Source organism: Protopterus annectens, chromosome 2.part1 (assembly GCF_019279795.1).
Source record: "Protopterus annectens isolate FY-2018-M chromosome 2.part1, PAN1.0, whole genome shotgun sequence".
In the NCBI taxonomy this organism is placed as follows: Eukaryota; Metazoa; Chordata; order Ceratodontiformes; family Protopteridae; genus Protopterus; species Protopterus annectens.
The window spans coordinates 782452574-782470867 of record NC_056729.1 but is presented as its reverse complement, the minus strand read 5'-3'; the positions used below and the strand labels follow the sequence as shown (position 1 = coordinate 782470867).

Sequence of the window (18294 nt, the reverse complement as noted above, 5' to 3'; positions counted from 1 at the left end):
AGTGTATTCACTGTTGCAGTCCAGGTTACCCACCCGCCATCCCCCCTTTTATTCTGGAGTTTCTCTTTTCTTCACTATCTTCCACAACCTTTGTGGTGTATTTGATTGTAGATGAAGGTAAAGTTTGTATTGTTGCATATATATATATATATATATATATATATATATATATATATATATATATAGCTTATATATATTTTTTTGCTACCCATTTGGGAGGCACCTGACATCTGGGGCAACAAAAACTAAAGAAAATGGCGTAGGCTGCTTGTTTTATACCCCCTGACGACCTGACATCATGGAAGAGGAGACAGCAACCGACGCAAGACCCAAGACTTTGGAATTCAGGCCGACTGAGGGCAACCTGCCAGCAGATTACCCAAATGTAATGACTGCAACAGTGAATACACTCGAACATCTACATTTATAGTAAGTGTACACAACTGTACTTTTCTGCTATCACTGCAAGGTTCAGAGACTGTCAGCTTCAATCTGCCAGGGCAGTAGCTACCACAGTGTTTTTTTTATCAAGGAGTTGATGCCATAGTCATTCTAGAGACAGCCACATGGTCCTCTGTCCACACCTTCACCAAGCACTAGCTTGCCAAGGCTATCCATTAGGGCATCTTTTGCAATGCCAAGTAGCCTCCTTCCATCACTCAGTCTGTTTAAGCCCTGGGAGTCAACCCAGAAGTAATGAATGCTGCATTGTTAATCTCATTAAGAATATTGTGCAGTTTTGTAAGTAAGCTACCATAACAGATGTTTAAATAGATCACTGTTGAAGTACATACTCTCACTCATGATCCCCACTATAGACCTTCTCTCTCTCTTTTTTTCCCCCTCTAGGGCTTTTGTATGGTTCCCTCCTTTTCCATCTGTGACTCCCTTCTCCCTCCCCCACCCCTTTTGAGACTATGATAGATTGCTGAACCTGGGTAGGGGCTTAACAGTTTGTGCCCCTCTTATGTGACCATGACTTCGGCTCTGGTGGGTCCTGTCAATTTATCCTTTCATCTTGTCATGAGGTATATAACCTAGGGTACAGACAAAAAATCTCCTGTGCTTAGGGGATAAGAAAGCAAAGCTCTGAAGATGAGGTTGGTGTACTTACCTCTTATACTAACATGCTATTATTTGCGTAGGGGTGGGCATGTGTTGAGTAGAGGAAAGACTGGTCAGACAGATGGGACACATGGTAGTGAAGTCCCAGAAGTAACAAATTCTACAACTGTGATCTATTCAAACATCTGCTGTTATTGTAATTTAGATACACAATTGTACTTTGTCAGACTATTGCTTATCTTCCCCCAGCTGAACTTTAACTGCAAATCAGTAATATGTTTGCATTTTTTACCTGAATCTATTTGGTATGCACTTTCTTCATACTCTGGCTCATTCTCTGCTGTATCATTTATTGGGTCTATATTATGATATTGAATGTTGAAATTATCAACAACCAAAACGCCAACACAAAAACATCGAACAACATAATCGAAATGTTAAAATATTGAAAATCAAAATACTGACTTGCTGTAGTTGGCTACACTGTCTTTAGTGATGTGGTACGCAAGTGCGGCATTGTGTACTAGCTGTTAAGTACGATTCCAAGTTATTTAAAACAACACGGTAAATTTTAAGTGTTATTCAAATGTAATGAATGTAAACGTTGTTGATTTTATATTGAATAAACTTAAATTATGCTATAATTTGAGTAAAAGTTTTTAATTTAGTGGTCCGTAACTGTTGTAGAACTGTAATATAAATATAACGTAGAGTATAGCCTTGCTATATATATATATATATATATATATATATATATATATATATATATATATCGCCTTGCGATAGCCAAGCTTTTAAAATCATAGTACCATTAAGTGTATAATGGAATGCATGAAATACATGCATGAGTATCAAATACATGTACAAGTTCATGTTGACGAATTTATGGCTAGTTTACTTCCTTCTATATGTGACAAGAGCTTATTTACTTTGTTTTTCACTACATTTAGTGAAGGTGAGGTATATGGTTATTTAATTTTGTTTTATTGTTCAGCAACAGCCAGGATGCAGTGTTGGCCAGCTATGACACTTCAATATTTTGATTTTCAACATTTTAGCATTTTGGTTATGTTGTTGTTCGATGTTTTTGTGTCAGCATTTTGGGTGTTGATAAATTTAACGTTCAATGTCATAATATAGACACTCATTTATTATCTTATACTTTTCCTGAGAGTACCGCGTCACTTAATGGCACTGTGGTTCTGCTAACTGGATAGCACTACTTAGTACTGCACTTATCCTCAGATCAGCACTAATACAGAACGTGAGGAAAGCCGTTGGTGCCAGCAATAGTGATGGAACTGCGCAGTAAAGTCTGCAATTGTGCATTTATCAGGTTTTCTGCAGCTGTTATTGTTCATTTAAAATGAGGTGGATGTTTAATATCTCAATTTTAATCCTTTTTTTTTGCACTTTTGGGGGGTGATTAATGTGTTTTTCTGTTATTGTTTAAGGATCCTTCAGGTGCCTGCAGCATATGCCCCAGTTGATCCTGGCACTCCACCTAGTCTGTCAGCCTGTTTTATGAAAAAGTCTCATCTGAAATATATTCTTGTCCAAAAGGGTTTGCTTGAGGTATGGACTATTTTGTTCTTTCTTTAATATTGCTCTTTGAGAAGATTTGCTATCTTGCTCATCTTTTGCTCTCTGATATCTTGTTGTTAGGAATAGGACTAAAACATTATTACACAGTGGATATTTTACTGTACATGTTTCTGTGATATAATTATTTATTACATTTGTCTAGGATGGTGTAACTGTTAACATTTAAGTATGTAGTTTTCAATGTATTTCATTGTTTGGGTAGTGAATTTTTACACCATCTCTATATGTGGGCAGAGCTCTCTTATAAATTGTATGAATCTCTGTAACTAGATACCTCAAGTGACAGCTTCACCTGTTAAGTGAAATTAATAGATATCCTTACATTCACTGTTGCAGTATTCTTTATGTATGGGTTTCCCTGCCATTGGAAGCCTGATATCCGACCAGTATACCAAAGCCTACTGTTGCTTTAAGGTACACAGAACATCACACTTATGCTCCTCGTGTGGCATAGGGCGTAAAGGTGATATTCAGACTTACCAAGCTCAGAACTTCTTTGCCATCAGTCCGAATGCATCTTCCGATCATCAGTCTGTTCGCCTACGTCCTTTTCCGCCAGTTTGAACACATTTTTGTTCTCCAGTGAATGCCTACATTTTATTTTCTGAAGTCCGAGCCATTGTAGTAAAGTACCCTGTTGGGATTTTGTTTTTTCTTGGATTTTTTGTTGCTGTTAGGGGTTAATGTCATCCAGAAAGGGTAAATGCCAGTGCAGTAGACAGATTCCCCATAAGGACCACCACGATGAGCGTCTTTTTTGCGTAGGAGCTTCTCACGACCATGCGACCTGTCCTGTTTGTCAGGCTTTCATTCTGAAGACCCTGCATAATAAGCTTTTTTCCCTTTCTTTGTATCTAGAGAACCAGTGTCTTATGCTTCTCGCTAAAGATATAGTGGAAGGGACTTCCCTCCCCGAGGGTCAACCATTAGGGAAGAAGAAGGTGAAAAAACTAAAACTGGAAATTCCACTGCCAGCCTCTGCCGGGTGTTTCTCCTCAGGTCAGTGAGAACCCGTAAACTTGTCCGGCTTTGCGACCAGGTTGGAGGCTGGTGAGGATCCGGCTTGCAGCATGTCCAACGAGAGTTTGCAGGCATCCATTTCGGACATTCAAGGGAAACCATGATTGGATATTTCCAAGGGGCCTAGGGGTGTTCCACAGATTCTACTTAGGGAAGAAGTTCCTACTATGCTTATTGAATGCCATCCTGAGTCAGAGTCTCCTAAGTTTTATAGGAAGGATGTTCCTTTTAAGAAGAAACAAAAAAACTAAACATGTTTCTCATGCTTCTAGGGATCCACAGAGTGAGTGGCAGGCCTTGACTCAGGGGTTGTTTAATGCTTTGATGGCATTAAAAACCTCCTCAAGGGGTTTCTGTTCCTGCTTCCCCTTGGTGCTTTTCTCCTGTTAAAAGGCCCAGTGAACAGGATTATTTTGGGGAGAAGTCAGATTCTGATGAAGAATCCCTGGTTTACTCTACCCAAATTCCTTCTCCTTTGGACTATAGGTCAGAGGAGGAGGAATCTAACAGCCCTAATACTCCTTTTGAAGAAATTTATTCTGAGGACACAATCTCTAAGATGATGGAATTTTTTTAAATGGGATTGTGCTCAGGTGTCTGACATCCATAAGAGGTATTATGAGTTGCTACAGTTGGAATCTCCAAAACCTTCTGCTATTCCTCCTGTTTGGCTGCTTTTGTTGGATGCTTTTTCCAAAGCTCCTGATTCTCTGTCCCCTGCTCCCAAGAAGCCTATTAGGTTTTATAGGGTGCCTTAGGATTGTAATTTTTTGTACAAATGTCCTGCTGCTGACCCCTCGGTGGTGTCTGTAGCTTCTGACAAGCCCTGTCAATTGCTTCCTTCTCCCAAGTTACTGTCTTCTGATAAAGACAGCAGAACCATGTCAAGGCTAGGTAAGAAGGTTTATACCTTTACTACTCTGACTTTTGGGATTATTAATTATCAGACCCATATGTCCAGGTATGTGTTGGCTCTCCTTTCTTAGGCTTGTCAGCTCATTTCTGATCTCCCTGACTCTGAGGGTAAAACTTCTGCTCTTTCTTTGTTAGGGCCTTCCTCCCAAGTGGTTCGTCATTCTGTTAAGTGTAGTTATGATGCAGCAGATGCCTCTTCTAGGGCTGCTGCTTTTGGCTCAGTGATGAGGAGGTGTTCTTGGCTTAGGCTTCAAACTTTACCTGATGCTCCTCTTGATAATAAACTTTTGTGCGGGGAAGCAGCTGCTGGTATGTTTAGGTCCCTTCAGGATAACGGGAAGGCCTTGCCGGAGCTCAAACATGTGTTTGATTCTCCTATGCCTACATTTCAGAGGAACTACCCCAATAACCCAGCCTTTGTTTGTAGGCAATACCACCCTCCTACTAAGGGTAAAAAAAGAGTGGTAAGCGGGCTCCTGCAGCTAAGGCCAATCAGACTTCAGGGACTCAGAAGCCTTTCTTTCCTGATAAACCAGGTTTTGTATAGATTCATAGATTCATAGATTAGAACTAAGCTAACTGCCCTTGTGGGCCATTTTAAACCTAGCCAATTATCCCTTGTGAGATTCAAACCCTGCACCTTGTGTTTGTAAGGCAAACACCTTAACCATTAGGCTACCCTAATAAAAGCTTCAAACTTTACCTGATGCTCCTCTTGATAATAAGTATATATATAATAGTATGACTGTCCATCTTTAACCAGCCACATTCCTCTTTCTCTTCACCTTTTTCCTTCTATTCCTGTTTGACTTAAGATTACTCAGGATTCTTGGGTTCTGTCCATTATTCACCAGAGGTACTTCATCCAGTGGAAATTCCATCCCCCATTTATGGGCATTCCTCAGCCTCCACGAGAAAAACTTCCTTTTTTCCCCAGAGGTTCTTTGAGATGTTTTGGCTCAGGATACTATTCAAGAGGTACCTGTGCCCCAAAGGGGGAGGAGGTTATACTCAACAATTTTCTAGTTCCTAGAAAAGATTGCACATGGAGACCGATTCCAAACCTGTCTTATCTAAGCACTTTTCTGAAGGTACCCTCATTTTGGATGTTTTCAGACTCTGTTTTCTCTTTTGCCCCTTAGGCCTTTATGGTGTATCTAGATGTCAAGGATGCTTATCTCTTTATTCTGATCTACCCTTTTTTCAGGACATTTTTGCTTTTCTCTGTTGCGTCCTGGCATTTTCAGTTCTCTGTTTTTTCCCCTTTGGCCTTTCTACTACCCCAAGGGTATTCACCAAATGCCTCGCTCCTGTGATTGCTTTTTGTAGGCTTCAAGGGATACAGTTATTCCCTTACTTGGATGATCTGCTGATTCAGGCATCCTCTCCAGAGATACTTTTGCAAAATCTTCATTTTGCTATTTTCTTTCTTAGTCTGGGGTTCATAATAAACTTCCAAAAGTCTTCTCTGACTCCTTCTTAGGATCATGTATTTCTGGGTTGCAGGATTCAGATGGCGCCTATGCTGGCATCCCTGCCTCCTCCAAAGGCCTTGACTTTCATTTCTTTCTTTCAAACTCTTCTTCCTCTGGCCTCCATTACAGCCATGGAATTTCTGAGAGCTCTGGGTTTCATGGCAGCCACCATTCCGATGCTCCCTCTGGCCAAACTCCACATGAGAACATTTCAGTGGTTACTGAAGTCACTGTGCCTTCAACATGCAGATCCTCTAGCCTTTGTAGTTCTTCTCCTTCCTTGTCTTAAGAAGGAACTTCTCTGGTGGATCCAGCAGTTGTCTCTGAATCCAGGGCTCCCTTTTCATCCCCCTTTTCCTTCTCAGGATCTGTTCACAGATGCTTCAGACATGGGATAAGGAGCAGCTTTTGGCTCTCTAAAGGTACAAGGGGTGTAGTCACCTCGTCTGCAGAAGGAGCACATCAGTGTCAAAGAGATGAGAGCTCTTATGCTGGCTCTTCAGCCTTTTCATCCCCTTTTCCCTCCAGGGCCTCTAATGTTATTCGCAGGCAATACCACAGTGATGTGATATATCAACAAACAGGGAGGAACAAGATCTTACTGTCTTTGTCAGTTGGCACTTCTGGTATGGAATCTTGCTGTCAAGTATCAAGTGTTGCTTCAGGCAGTTTACATCCCTTCCAGTCAGAATATTGTGGTAGACACTCAGAGCAGGTTCTTAACTCAATCCTATGAATGGATGCTTCACAGGGATGTGTTTCTGGACATTGTCCACCAGTGGGGTACACAAGTAGATATATTTGCCTCCCCTCTGAGCAGACGACTTCCTCTATTTTGTGCCAGAGTCCCAGGTCCTCTAGTGTGGAAAGTGGACTCTGTCTCTTTTTCTTGGAAAGGGATATGCGTTTCATCCTCTTCCTCTCATTCCAAAAGTTCTGTTCAAAATTCAACAGGATGCTCTCAAAATCTTGTTGTTGACTCGCTTTTAGCCACAACAGCATTGGTTCCCTCTTCTTCTGCATCTAGCCAAGGGTAATCATCACAAGTTACCCCAAAGGGTGGATCTACTCACAAAAGACAAGGGATCTCTCATCCATCCCCACTTGTCCACTCTTCAGCTGACACTGTGGATGATAGGATTTTGATTCCTCATAGACACTGTTTTTCTGAGGATGTGCTAAGGGTCCTGCAGGTGGACAAGAAGCCCACTACTAGGAAATTCTACTTATCCAAATGGAAGAGGTTTTCTGTTTGATGTCTCTCTCGTAATCTGGATCCACTTATTCTTGATGTTCCTTTGGTTCTATCTTATTTGTGTGAGTTACTCAATGCTGGTTTGGCCTCTTCTTCTATTAAGGCCCACTTATCAGCTATCGCTGCTTGTCTGCCTTTGTCTCCTCCTTTAGCTTCTAGATTTGAGACTAAATAGTTTCTTAAAGGCATCCTTCCTATGAGACCTCCCAGGAAGTCTGTTCCTCCGTAATTGGTATCTTAATTTTGTTCTGGAGAAATTGATTCAGGCTTCCTTTGAGCCTGCCACTTCAGCTTCTTTGCACCATTGTTCTTGGAAGATGGTTCTTTTGTTGGCTGTTAGTTCTGTCAGATGGGTGTCTGAGCTTTAAGCTCTTATGGCGTGTCATCCTTTTTTGATATTTCATAATGTCCTTGCATTAGTAATCCTTCTTTTATGCTTAAGGTAGTTAATGAGTTGTCACTTAATCAGTCTATTCATTTGCCTACTTTTTTCCCCTCTCCGCAATCTGACAGTGAAAGGGTGCTGCATACTTTGGATGTACATAGACAACTCAGATTTTATTTGGATAAGACTAGGGCTATTAGAAAATCGGATCAGTTTGTTTCTTTTCATCCTAGGTCCTTAGGATTACCTGTATCCAAGCAACCTATTTCTTCTTGGATTTCAAAGGCTATTTCATTTTGTTATACTTTTCATAGTAAGAGCCTTCCATATTCTATGAAGGCTCATTTTGCTAGATCTATGGTTTGTTCTGGTGCTTTTTTCTGTTCTTGAAGCAGCTACTTGGACTTGTGTGCATACTTTTACCAAGCACTACAAGCTGGATGGTATGTCTAGAGCTGGATCTGGTTTTGCTAGAGCCATTTGATAGAGCTTTTTAGAGGAGTCTACTGCTCCTTCCTCTTCCCAAGTTTCTTCTTGAGCTTTGGCACTCTTCCATATATAAAGAATACTGCAACAGTGATATGGAAGGAAATAGTACAGTTGTGTAAAATCTTGCTGTAACAGTAGATGGTCTTTCCTTCACTGTTGCAGTATTCAATCCCTCCCTCCATCCTTCTAGTCCATTTCCTTCCTAGATGCACAGGCTACCTTTTGGATTTCCTTAGACTGCTGTTCCTAATGGGGCAATAATTTCTGAGGTTGGTACATCCAAATGTCATCTTTATGCCCTATGCAGTGCAAGGAGCATATGCGTGATGTTTGACGTACCTTAAAACAACAGTAGGCTTTGCTATACTGGCCGGACGTCGGGCTTCCAATGGCAGGGAATCCCATATGTAAAGAATACTGCATCATTGAAGGAAAGGGCATCTACTATTATGGTAAGATTTTCTACAACTATACTTTACTTTTTTTCATAATTAATTATATTAAATATGCTAATTTAAAATGTATTCCAAAATATTCTGTATCACATATGCCACATTGTAAAATGCTGCAAACACTGAAATATCCAGCTTCAGACCCTGAAATAGAGACAAGGTATACATCACCAGTAGCATGGTGTGGATTTGACTAGTGACTCTGGGTATCAGGAGATTGAGGTCAGAAGAGTTGCAAGATAAAGAACTAAGAGATTATCTTTTTCTGGGTTTGGGGGTGCAGCTGACTTAAAACAGTTCTCAGAGTCATAACATAAGTTGGCTATTGCTCTGACCTTGATTACATCTGGTTTGGCACCACTAACACTTGTCATACCCTGAATATTGTAGCTGTGTTTTGCTACAACAGCATTTGTCATATAATAGCATTTTTGACAGATTGCAGCATCACTTCTAAGCACCACTTCTAACCTTGAATCATGTAATATTTTGTTTCTACAGGACCAAATACTAAGCTGTCAAACATACCATCACCACCACCACCATTCTGACCCCTGAGTAAATGAATTGTTTGATGCTGAAAAATTTCAGGTGTTTAAGACTATATCAAATAGCAGCTTTTTGTAACAAACTTCACATAGGGATGACGAACATTGCCAGCTTTTGAATTTCTTTATCTAAGTTTTTTTGCCAGAATCAACTGAAGTATCAAGTGTGGAAGACACTTTTGCATTAACTCTAATATTAGCAATAAGAACTTTCATGCACAAAAGCATCATTGGGCTTTTTAGATCAACAGATATTCGCACTCAACCATTCTTTTTTTAATTACTGGGTTCAGAGGAGCACAGCACTGGCAGTTCAGTTGCATTTGTAGTAATGTCAAGGCTCTGCATTTGTTTTGTTTTGTTTTGTTTTGTTTTTTTTGGTATAGCATAGGAAATGGCACCCTCCTTGGTGTGATCACTGTGTACTGTACAGAACAGCATTTGGTTTTAGATTAATTTTTACTGGCTCACAAGTAAGCAGGCCAATTTCGCCAAACATGTCTCCACAGATTTCATTTATTTTAGCAAGTAAGCCCATTTCACATGCCAAATCTCTGTTGAACAGAATAGTTGCATATGAACCATCCAGCACAAAACCAGTACTCAGACTTGTGTCTTGTCTCTTCCTTATAAATTTCTACATGGCTAGAAATTTATAAGGATACTAGAGCGTGCCTGCTGGGCTTTGAATTTCAGTCTCTGCTTCATGCATCTGTGGATGAATCAAGACACTTCTATATGTAACACATGGTATCACAGTAATATTGGACCCTGTCTTTATCTTGAAACTCGCAGCTGCTCCACGTATAAGAATTTTAACTTGCCAGTCTGCTTCTGCATCAGATGCAGCAGTGACTGGACCCAGGAAAATGTCTTTCTGCACAATTTTTTTAGATGCAATTGTATTTTCAGAAGCAACTTCTACTTGGTAATTTTTACAAATGATTGCAAAATTATCTCTTAAATTCCTACATCTCCTACCACATACAGCATATGGTAATGATCACACGACATGCATTTGCCAGACTTGCTCTCTAACTATCTTTCTCAAACATTCACTTAAATTGGCTAGCTTTATGCCTTTTTTAAAACTTGTCATTACCTTTGCATTTTACTTACATACATAATTTGCTATATGTAAGTTAGCATTTGGCCTTTTCACTAGTTTTACATCTCTGGTTATTTGTATAGTCTTTTTCAAATTTAGAATAACTTTAGGTTGTAACCATCAAGATTCTTCTACATCACCCAGCACAATCACAATTCTGTCCTTTATTTGTTTGTCATTTGTGCCATTAAGCACACATTTTTCTACCTGTTCATATAGTTGCCTTTCAGATGCTTCAGCACATTTTTCTGTCTGCTTATATACACGTGTGGAAGCTTGCTTTCTTATTTGTAATATTTCATTTTGCACAAAATGTGCATCAAATGTATTACTTATGGACTTGTGTAACACTGTGGCTGTTTGAGAATGAAAAATTTATGAGGCTTATAGCATATGTTTTACAGCATATAGAAGTGTATTTACCTGGATTTTGTCTGTTTCCTTATCTGATTTCATTGCTACATGAAATAGTGCAAACCTTTGTCTTCAGCCAGGCCAGCAAAAGGGTTTTGAGAAGTCAAATGGCGTTGATGGATTAAACTTTGTCATGGTGAGAGAAATTTGTTTTATGGGGGTGCTGAATGATTCAGTTTTTGGTACGTCAAGGACCTTGTGAGGTAAAATGATACATCTGATGATGCCATTTTTGTTCATTCCTCAAATGATGGGTCTTAGATCCAACCTAGGATCTGGCTCATCTAGTTTTTCCAGATTCATAAATCCAACTCTTGAGCATCTCCCTTTACCCATAATGCCTCACTAACCTAGGATACCTGAGATCTCATGCACTGCCATAACACCCAGACATGAATTGTCATCTTTCGAGCATTTGGGTGCTCTGTAATTAAGTGTTGTAAGTTTAACCTATTTTTTGGGACAAATATTCTTTTTTCCACCCTTCCTCTTTTCTTGCCCTTGCAATTTTTCAGGCTTCTGTTTGTCAGGCTCAGGTTTTTCTACCCATTGCTTTTTAGTGTACTTCTTTGCATGCCATTGTTGGTACTTCTTCATTTCCTCTGCCTTCACACTCTGTTACCCTCTAGAGGGTATTCTTTGTACTATTGTTGGTACATCCTCTGCTTTCACAAAAAAAAAAGTTTCTTCATATCTTTCTCACTTCTATCAGTGAAAATATGCAAGATAAGCCTATGGGCTTTAGAAAATGCACTTCTGTGGGCATAAGATTCCCAACTCTGATGCCCACAGGGAGTGGGTTTACTGCTTGGCGCTGTCCAGTTAGATACTGACTGCACTGTCTGTGCAGGCATTAACTCACGAGCTGTTAAGTGATTGCAGGAACAGGTTGGTTTTGAAGGGACTCCTTCATTTCCTCTTCTTTACCTGCTGGAGCTCAACCCCCCATCAAGAAATCAGAAAAGGAAATCCTGAATTGGCTCTGAAAGGCAAAGACTCTAGAATCACCATTATTAGTTCTTCTACGAAATTGGTTCCACCCCCCCCCCGGGTTCTTGCCACAGCCAATCTCTCCTCGGTTCCATTCAGTGTTCCTACAGAAGACATAGAGGAGATACTCCAGGCCACCATCTGCCAGTTCCTGCCTTATGTTCTCCAGGAGCTTGTCCAAAGCAGAGGCAGATAGAATGATGAGGAAGTTCCTCAGAGCTTGGATCCAGATTGGGGGGGGGGTAATTCCAGCTCTTATCTCCTATTGGACCCATGAGTCTACCATCCACTGAACCTCAAGTGACCCCCCCCCCCTTCTCTGATTCGAACTGTGGCTTTGGACTGCTTGAATCCAAGACCTTTGACAGTGTCATTGTTGGATCCAAAGGCAGGCTGTTATACTCCAGTCATGTTCTTCAGCTGACTGGCTCTGACCCTTTCAGAGCATGACAACTCTTGGAGCCAAAACATCAACTCTGGCTCCAGGGGGTTGGGGTCGATTCCAAATTTGTCAGAGCCATCCTTCCCCCGGGAGCCTTGGTGCTGGACAGCTTGGGTCCTACTCCCTTCTCATGTCAGAGGTCTGATTCAGGACATGTGAGTGCAGGAGCATTTGGCTCCGGTTCAGCTGACTGCTGTTTCTCTTGGACCATCTGCCTTTGAAGTACTGGAGAGGCCTACTCACTGACTAGAGAGAGGACATTTCACCCCCCCCCTTCGGATTTTATCTGTATCCCACTATCAGATCTGATATCTGAGCTTGTCAAGTCTATCCCACCAGGGCAGCCAACCCTGTCAAGCTTCCAGTAAGTCCTCCCCTCACCTGTCACTTCCAATACCTCGGCAGACCACACCACTAATGAGATCCCTAGAAAGAGAATGTGCAGAAGGAAGCACATAGATTCCCCCTGGAATCTCTCACCGAGGACACTGACTTCGATGAAGAGGAGGAGTTCCCCAGGTATCCACCTGATGATGTCTCCCTCTGAGAAATTCTTGAATTTCTAAAGCAAAAATTAAACAGTCTTCTGCAATTCCTGGAGGCTTTTGGGTCTGGCCCAGCAACGTCTTGGGTGACCCCACTTGCTGATGAGCTAATAGACCTTGTCTCACGCCATGCATGGATGGAGATGTACTTTGGAGCTTATCCCCAGGTGACCCAATAGGTTTTTAGTCCCTCAAAGGACAGAGCCCACTGGAGCAAGAGATTCCCAGAAGATGCCATGGTTGTGGTGGCAACCACCAAGAAACAGCTAGCTTGCAGAGCTCATCTGTCCATCCCCCTAACAGGGAGTCTCAGGCTTTGGACAGATTTGGAAAGGGAGTTTATGCTTCAGCAACCTTTGCCAAGCAGTTGCTGAATTATTTGGTGCAGTTTACAAGGTTGCAAAGAGATTTCACCAATGAATTCTCCATATCTCTTTCTATCTGTCTGTGGAGGACCAGAACTAGGTTTCTTCACAACTGGCCAATCTTCAGTCCATATCTAACATGTCTATGAGGCTGATATCACATGCTGCAGGGGTAACTCATGGGCAGCAGGTTCAAGCATAACCACCAGGAGGCATGCCTGGATCTGGATACCCCTGTGTGATTTTGCAGAGCCTTTCAATTCTTCGTTTATCAGTGCTTCTTTTGATGGATCATCTTTGTTCAGACCAAAGGTAAAGGAAATGCTCACCAGAAGTGAGCAAGAAGGAAAAAAACCTTGTTGGGATTCATTTTTCTACCCCTGGACACCCTTCTCCTGGAATCAGCAAGGAAGTAAGATGATGTGATTTTGAAAGTCCCAAGGTCCTTTTTAACACTCACGAGGAGATGCTTCTCCCAGGGGCGCAGGGGAAAACTGTAACGGAAGATACTGCCCTTGCAGCAGAGGTGGCCCACAGTGTCAGGGTTTCTAGGATTTCTTCTCAGACAAACCCTACCAGCACTTCTGAAAGGTTGCCCTTATGCTGTTCTCTTGAGGCAGTTGGTGAGGGTGCTTGAGTCTGTACCACAAAGCCTGGGCATCCCTGATCCCTGATATTCCACCCAGTCAGACGGAGGTAGCAGCCTTAGAAATGGAAACGATGCTAGAAAAAAAGTTACCTAGAAGGTCCACCCCCGACCAGATAGGATCTGGAACCTACTCAAGATTTTTTTACTGCCATCCATCCTGGATCTCGGCAAGCTAAAGCAGTATGTGATGTATTCAAAGTTCCGGATGGTTATGGTTCAGTCCATTTTGTCCCTGCTGTGAAAGGGTGATTTGATCTGCTGCATTGATCTTCAGGATATGTATCATCACATCAAAATGAACAGGTGCTTCAGGAGATATCTGCACTTCCAGCTGAGAGACAGTTGGCATCAGTTCAGAACACTGCTCTTTGGCCTTACCACATTCCCCAGGGTGTTCACCAAATGCATGGTGGTGGTAGCAGCTCACATGAGACTGCTGGGATTCCGGGTATTTCCACATCTAGACAACTGGTTCCTAACTGCTCTGACCAGGCATCTACTTAATACAAGCAAGGGACTACTTGCTCCAGTTGTGTCTCTATCTGGGCATCACAGTCAACTACAAGTCACAGCTCACATCTACACAGAACCTAGAGTTCATAGGTGCTGGTCTAGACATGGTCAATCAAATAGTGTCACTTCTTCCAACAAGAGCACAAACCCTCAGATCCCAGATCATGGAAGTGATCTTCCATTCTGCATCACTAGTCTTGCATGCCTTAGGGTCCATGGCAGCAGCAGTTACTCTTGTTTCCATTAGCCAGATTTCATATGCAGATTCTGCAGTGGACTCTCAGTACAGTGATCTGTTTTTCAGCAGACCTTGTATGCTGCAGTCAGAATCACACAAGTTTGCAAGAAACACATTCTTTGGTGGATCTGTTCAGATAAAGTTTCTCGGGGTAGTCCATTTTTCTCTCACTACTGGTAGCCACACTAACCATGGATGCCACCCAGTTGGGGGTGGGGGCATTTCTTGGAGAGGACAGACCAAGGTATGTGGTCCCCAGAAGAGACCAAGTCCCACATCAGTGTCCTGGAAATGAGAGCGGTCCTCTTTGTGTTGCAGGCCTTTCAAGATGCCCTCTCCCCTCCTGTATGATTACGATTCAAGTGGACAATATGTCTGTAGTCTGGTACCTCAACAAACCGGGGGAACTATATTTTATCCTCTATGTCGAGAGTCTGTGTGAGTGTTGCAATGGGAGATCTCTTCCGACCCCTTTCTCATACTAACGCACATACCGGGGAAAACCATTGTGCTAGCAGACAAACTAAGCAGGTCCATTGTGATGCCTCCCAAGTGGTCTCTCAGTGTCAAAGTGTATGAGAGAATTTCCCATCGATGGGGCCGGTTATGCTGCGATCTTTTTGCTTCTTCCCTCAACAAGTGCAGCAGGTTCTTCACCCTGGTCCCCTGTCTAGGGGGAGTCACTGAGAGATGCTGTAGTTCATGAATGGCCCTATGGTCTCCTTTATGCTTATCCATCATTATGTCTAATCCCCAAATTCCTATAGAAAGCTTACCGCTTGAAGAGCAGAGTTGTCCTCATTGCACCTTTTTGGCCTTGCAAGATTCGTTTACCCTTCCTGTGGTCTCATCCTCTATGTCTGCCCTGGATACTGGACCTCAGTTCAGATCTCCTGTCTCATCCGACTGGATTAACTCATCCAGACCTAACAGGCCTCAAGCTGACTGCATGGTTTCTCCAGTTCCAGTGATGGCTAGACAGCCCAGGCTTACCTTCTGGGGCAGGCATATTCTCTTTTCTACTCAAAAAACTTCTACCAGAAAAATCTACAAAAGTAAATGGAAGAGATTTTCAATTTGAGCCCTCCGTAGAGATTTGGACCCATTTTCTGCCCGCTGTCCTTGAATTTTTAGCTTCTGTTTTTAATTAGGGTGCAAGTTTCTCTACTATTAAAGTACAGTTAGCTGCCATTTCCAACTTTTCATTACATCCGAGTGACGCTTCCAGGTGTATCTGCAGTTACCTCCTACTGCTCCTCTAGGCGTCAAATATTGCTTGTTCATATTTGCATTAATAATGCCAAAACCATGCCCTATACAAGGTATCGGAATATTTTATCTTGAAGCATACATGACGGCAAACACAATTGTATTGATATTTGACCTATGTCAATGAGTATTTGTTAGAATTGTAAGGTGATAACTTTATTTTTTAAAGGCTCAAGCCACACCCACTAGGAGTTAAAGGTACACAATCAAAAGAGCTGTACTGGAGGGAATGAGTTAAGTAAAAATCATTCTTCTTTGGCCCCTTCCAAGTTGTGCAAGACTTTTCTGAAAGGCACCTTCTTACTTAGGTGCCAGGTAAGGACCCTACTCATCCATGGGATTTAACTGTCCTGCTTTATAGTCTGACCAAAAGCCTGTTGGAACCTTTAGCCAAGACAGACCTTAAATTCATATGATCATAGGAAGGTACTAGGGTATTGGCCTTAGGCCCTTACAAGCCTAGCCAAGAATATAGCCCATGTTCCAACAAGTCAGCACTCAATGCCACTGTCCAGCAGAGACACAGGTGGAATCCCAGGGGGTGTATTTTCTACTCCCCATCTAGTTATCTAGGTTGCGCTTAAAAAGGGTTAATGAGATACTCTGCTTGACATGGAGAGGGAGTCTCTGGGACACAAATCTGTCCACCAGCAAGTCCTATTGATGTCACAGATCAGGTTGAGGTCGTGCATGTGGATTACTTGAGTGGAGCTTGACTTGCGGATATGCAGCACTCCCATCAAGGCAGGGTCTGAGATTGCTTTGTATGCCAGACAGAGGTCTCCTCTGAGGAGTCTGTAGGAGACTAAGTAGAGGGTCAGGACCTTTAGCCTAATCCATGTTGGGTAGATGTTTGAGGCCCTGGATTCTTCTGGTGCGGACCCTCTTGAGTCTCTCCAGCTGCTGCATGTGCTTTGTGAGGTACATGCAGAAAGGGGCATTGTACTCAATAATGGGTCTTATAAGGGAAGAATACAAGGATGTAATAACCACCTTGTCCCTGGATGAGATACCCTTACTAATGAGTTGGGTCATTTAGAAAGCTTTCCATACAGTGGAGACAATATGGTGGTCAAAAGTCAGTTTGCTATCAACCTAGATACCCAAGTCCCTCACAACTGATTGCATGCTTAGGAACTTAATGTTAATGTGATAATTTGTGGAGACATCACTCTCCCGAAAGGGGATGATGATGAATTTTTTCACATTCAGTTTGAGGCCATGTTTCTGGCACCAGTCATTTGTTTGGGTGAGACCCTCTTTGAGAATGTCCATCTACATCATTAGGAGAATTGATGACAGCACCCAGCTTGCAGTCATCTGCAAACTTGGACAGCTGTAGCCCACTGGTTTTGTCCTGCACCTCAGAAAAGTATATCCTAAACAGAGGCCCCAAGACTGATCCCTGGGGTACACTGCCTGTTACAGGTCTACTGCTTGAGGTGGCTTCCCCTGTTTTGACTAAGTGGGTTCTATCAGTGAGCCAGTTTGATACCCATCTGGTAACATATGGATTGATGCCTAGTTGAGAGAGTTTATCTATTATACCTGAGTGGGGAATAGTATTGAAGGCTTTGGCCAGGTCAAGCTAGGTGGTGTGCACAGTCTACCCTTTGTCCATGGCTTTGGTGACTGTCTCATAGAAGTCGACCAAATTTAACAGGCATGACCACCACTTGATGAAACCAAGCTGTGTGGGATCAAGTGGTTGGAGGTTGACAATGTCCTTATTAATGAGGTCCATGATAATCCACTCTGTGGCCTTGCAGGTCAGGCTAGTTAAGCTGATGGGTCTATATTTTCCTGGATCAATGGACGCTCCACTTTTGTGCAGAAGGATGACAGTGGCTGTCCTCCACTTGGCTGGGATGAAGCCAGTACTCAGGCTTTGGCGGAATAGGGTGCCTAATGTACTGGAAAATAATTTTTCTAGTTGCTGTGTCAGCTAGATGAGTATCTGATCTCTGGGTGCTTTCCTCCAAGTCTCCCTACCTGGATCTTCATAAGGACAGAGTGCCCTTATGTACCAATCTGTCCTTTTTACCTAAAGCGGCTTCTGAGTGCAATATTAATCAAGTCATTAACCTCCCAGTTTTCTTTCCAAGATTTTTGAATAAAGGTGAATACATGCTTCATCTTTTGGATGTGTACAGGCATCTTTGATTTTATCTTCATTGGGCCAAAGATTTCAGGAAAACAGACCAGTTGTTTGTACCTGTCTCACCAAACAGACTGGGCATGGCAGTTTCCAAAGTGACTGTAGCCAGCTGGTTGACTGATTGCATATCTTTTGTCTATAGTCAGAGAAAGTTGTCTTTGCCTAAGCTCCCTAAAGCACATTTCACAGCATCAGCTTTTTGGTCAAGAACAGCAGTAGATGACATTTGTGCCTCTGCCACTTTGTCCAGTGCTCATACCTTTATTGCTCATTACAAGTTGTTGATTTCTAGGAGCAGAGCTGCTTTTGACTCCGCAGTAGGCCAGAATGTCTTTTCATGAAGACCACCCAAGGTTCATCTAACTGAGGACTCTGTCCCATTTGTTGAAGGTAA

At 42.2% G+C, this 18294-nt stretch overlaps 1 protein-coding gene across 1 annotated transcript in view; it reads left to right on the top strand.

Annotated features, from left to right (window-relative positions):
- The window catches only part of AASDH (aminoadipate-semialdehyde dehydrogenase), a 1090146-nt gene that overhangs the window by 128618 nt on the left and 943234 nt on the right, over window positions 1-18294 (top strand). Inside the window, exon 3 of the mRNA XM_044062487.1 lies at window positions 2520-2640. Within this exon, the coding sequence (XP_043918422.1) occupies window positions 2520-2640 (121 nt within the window). The remainder of the gene's footprint in view (window positions 1-2519; window positions 2641-18294) is intronic.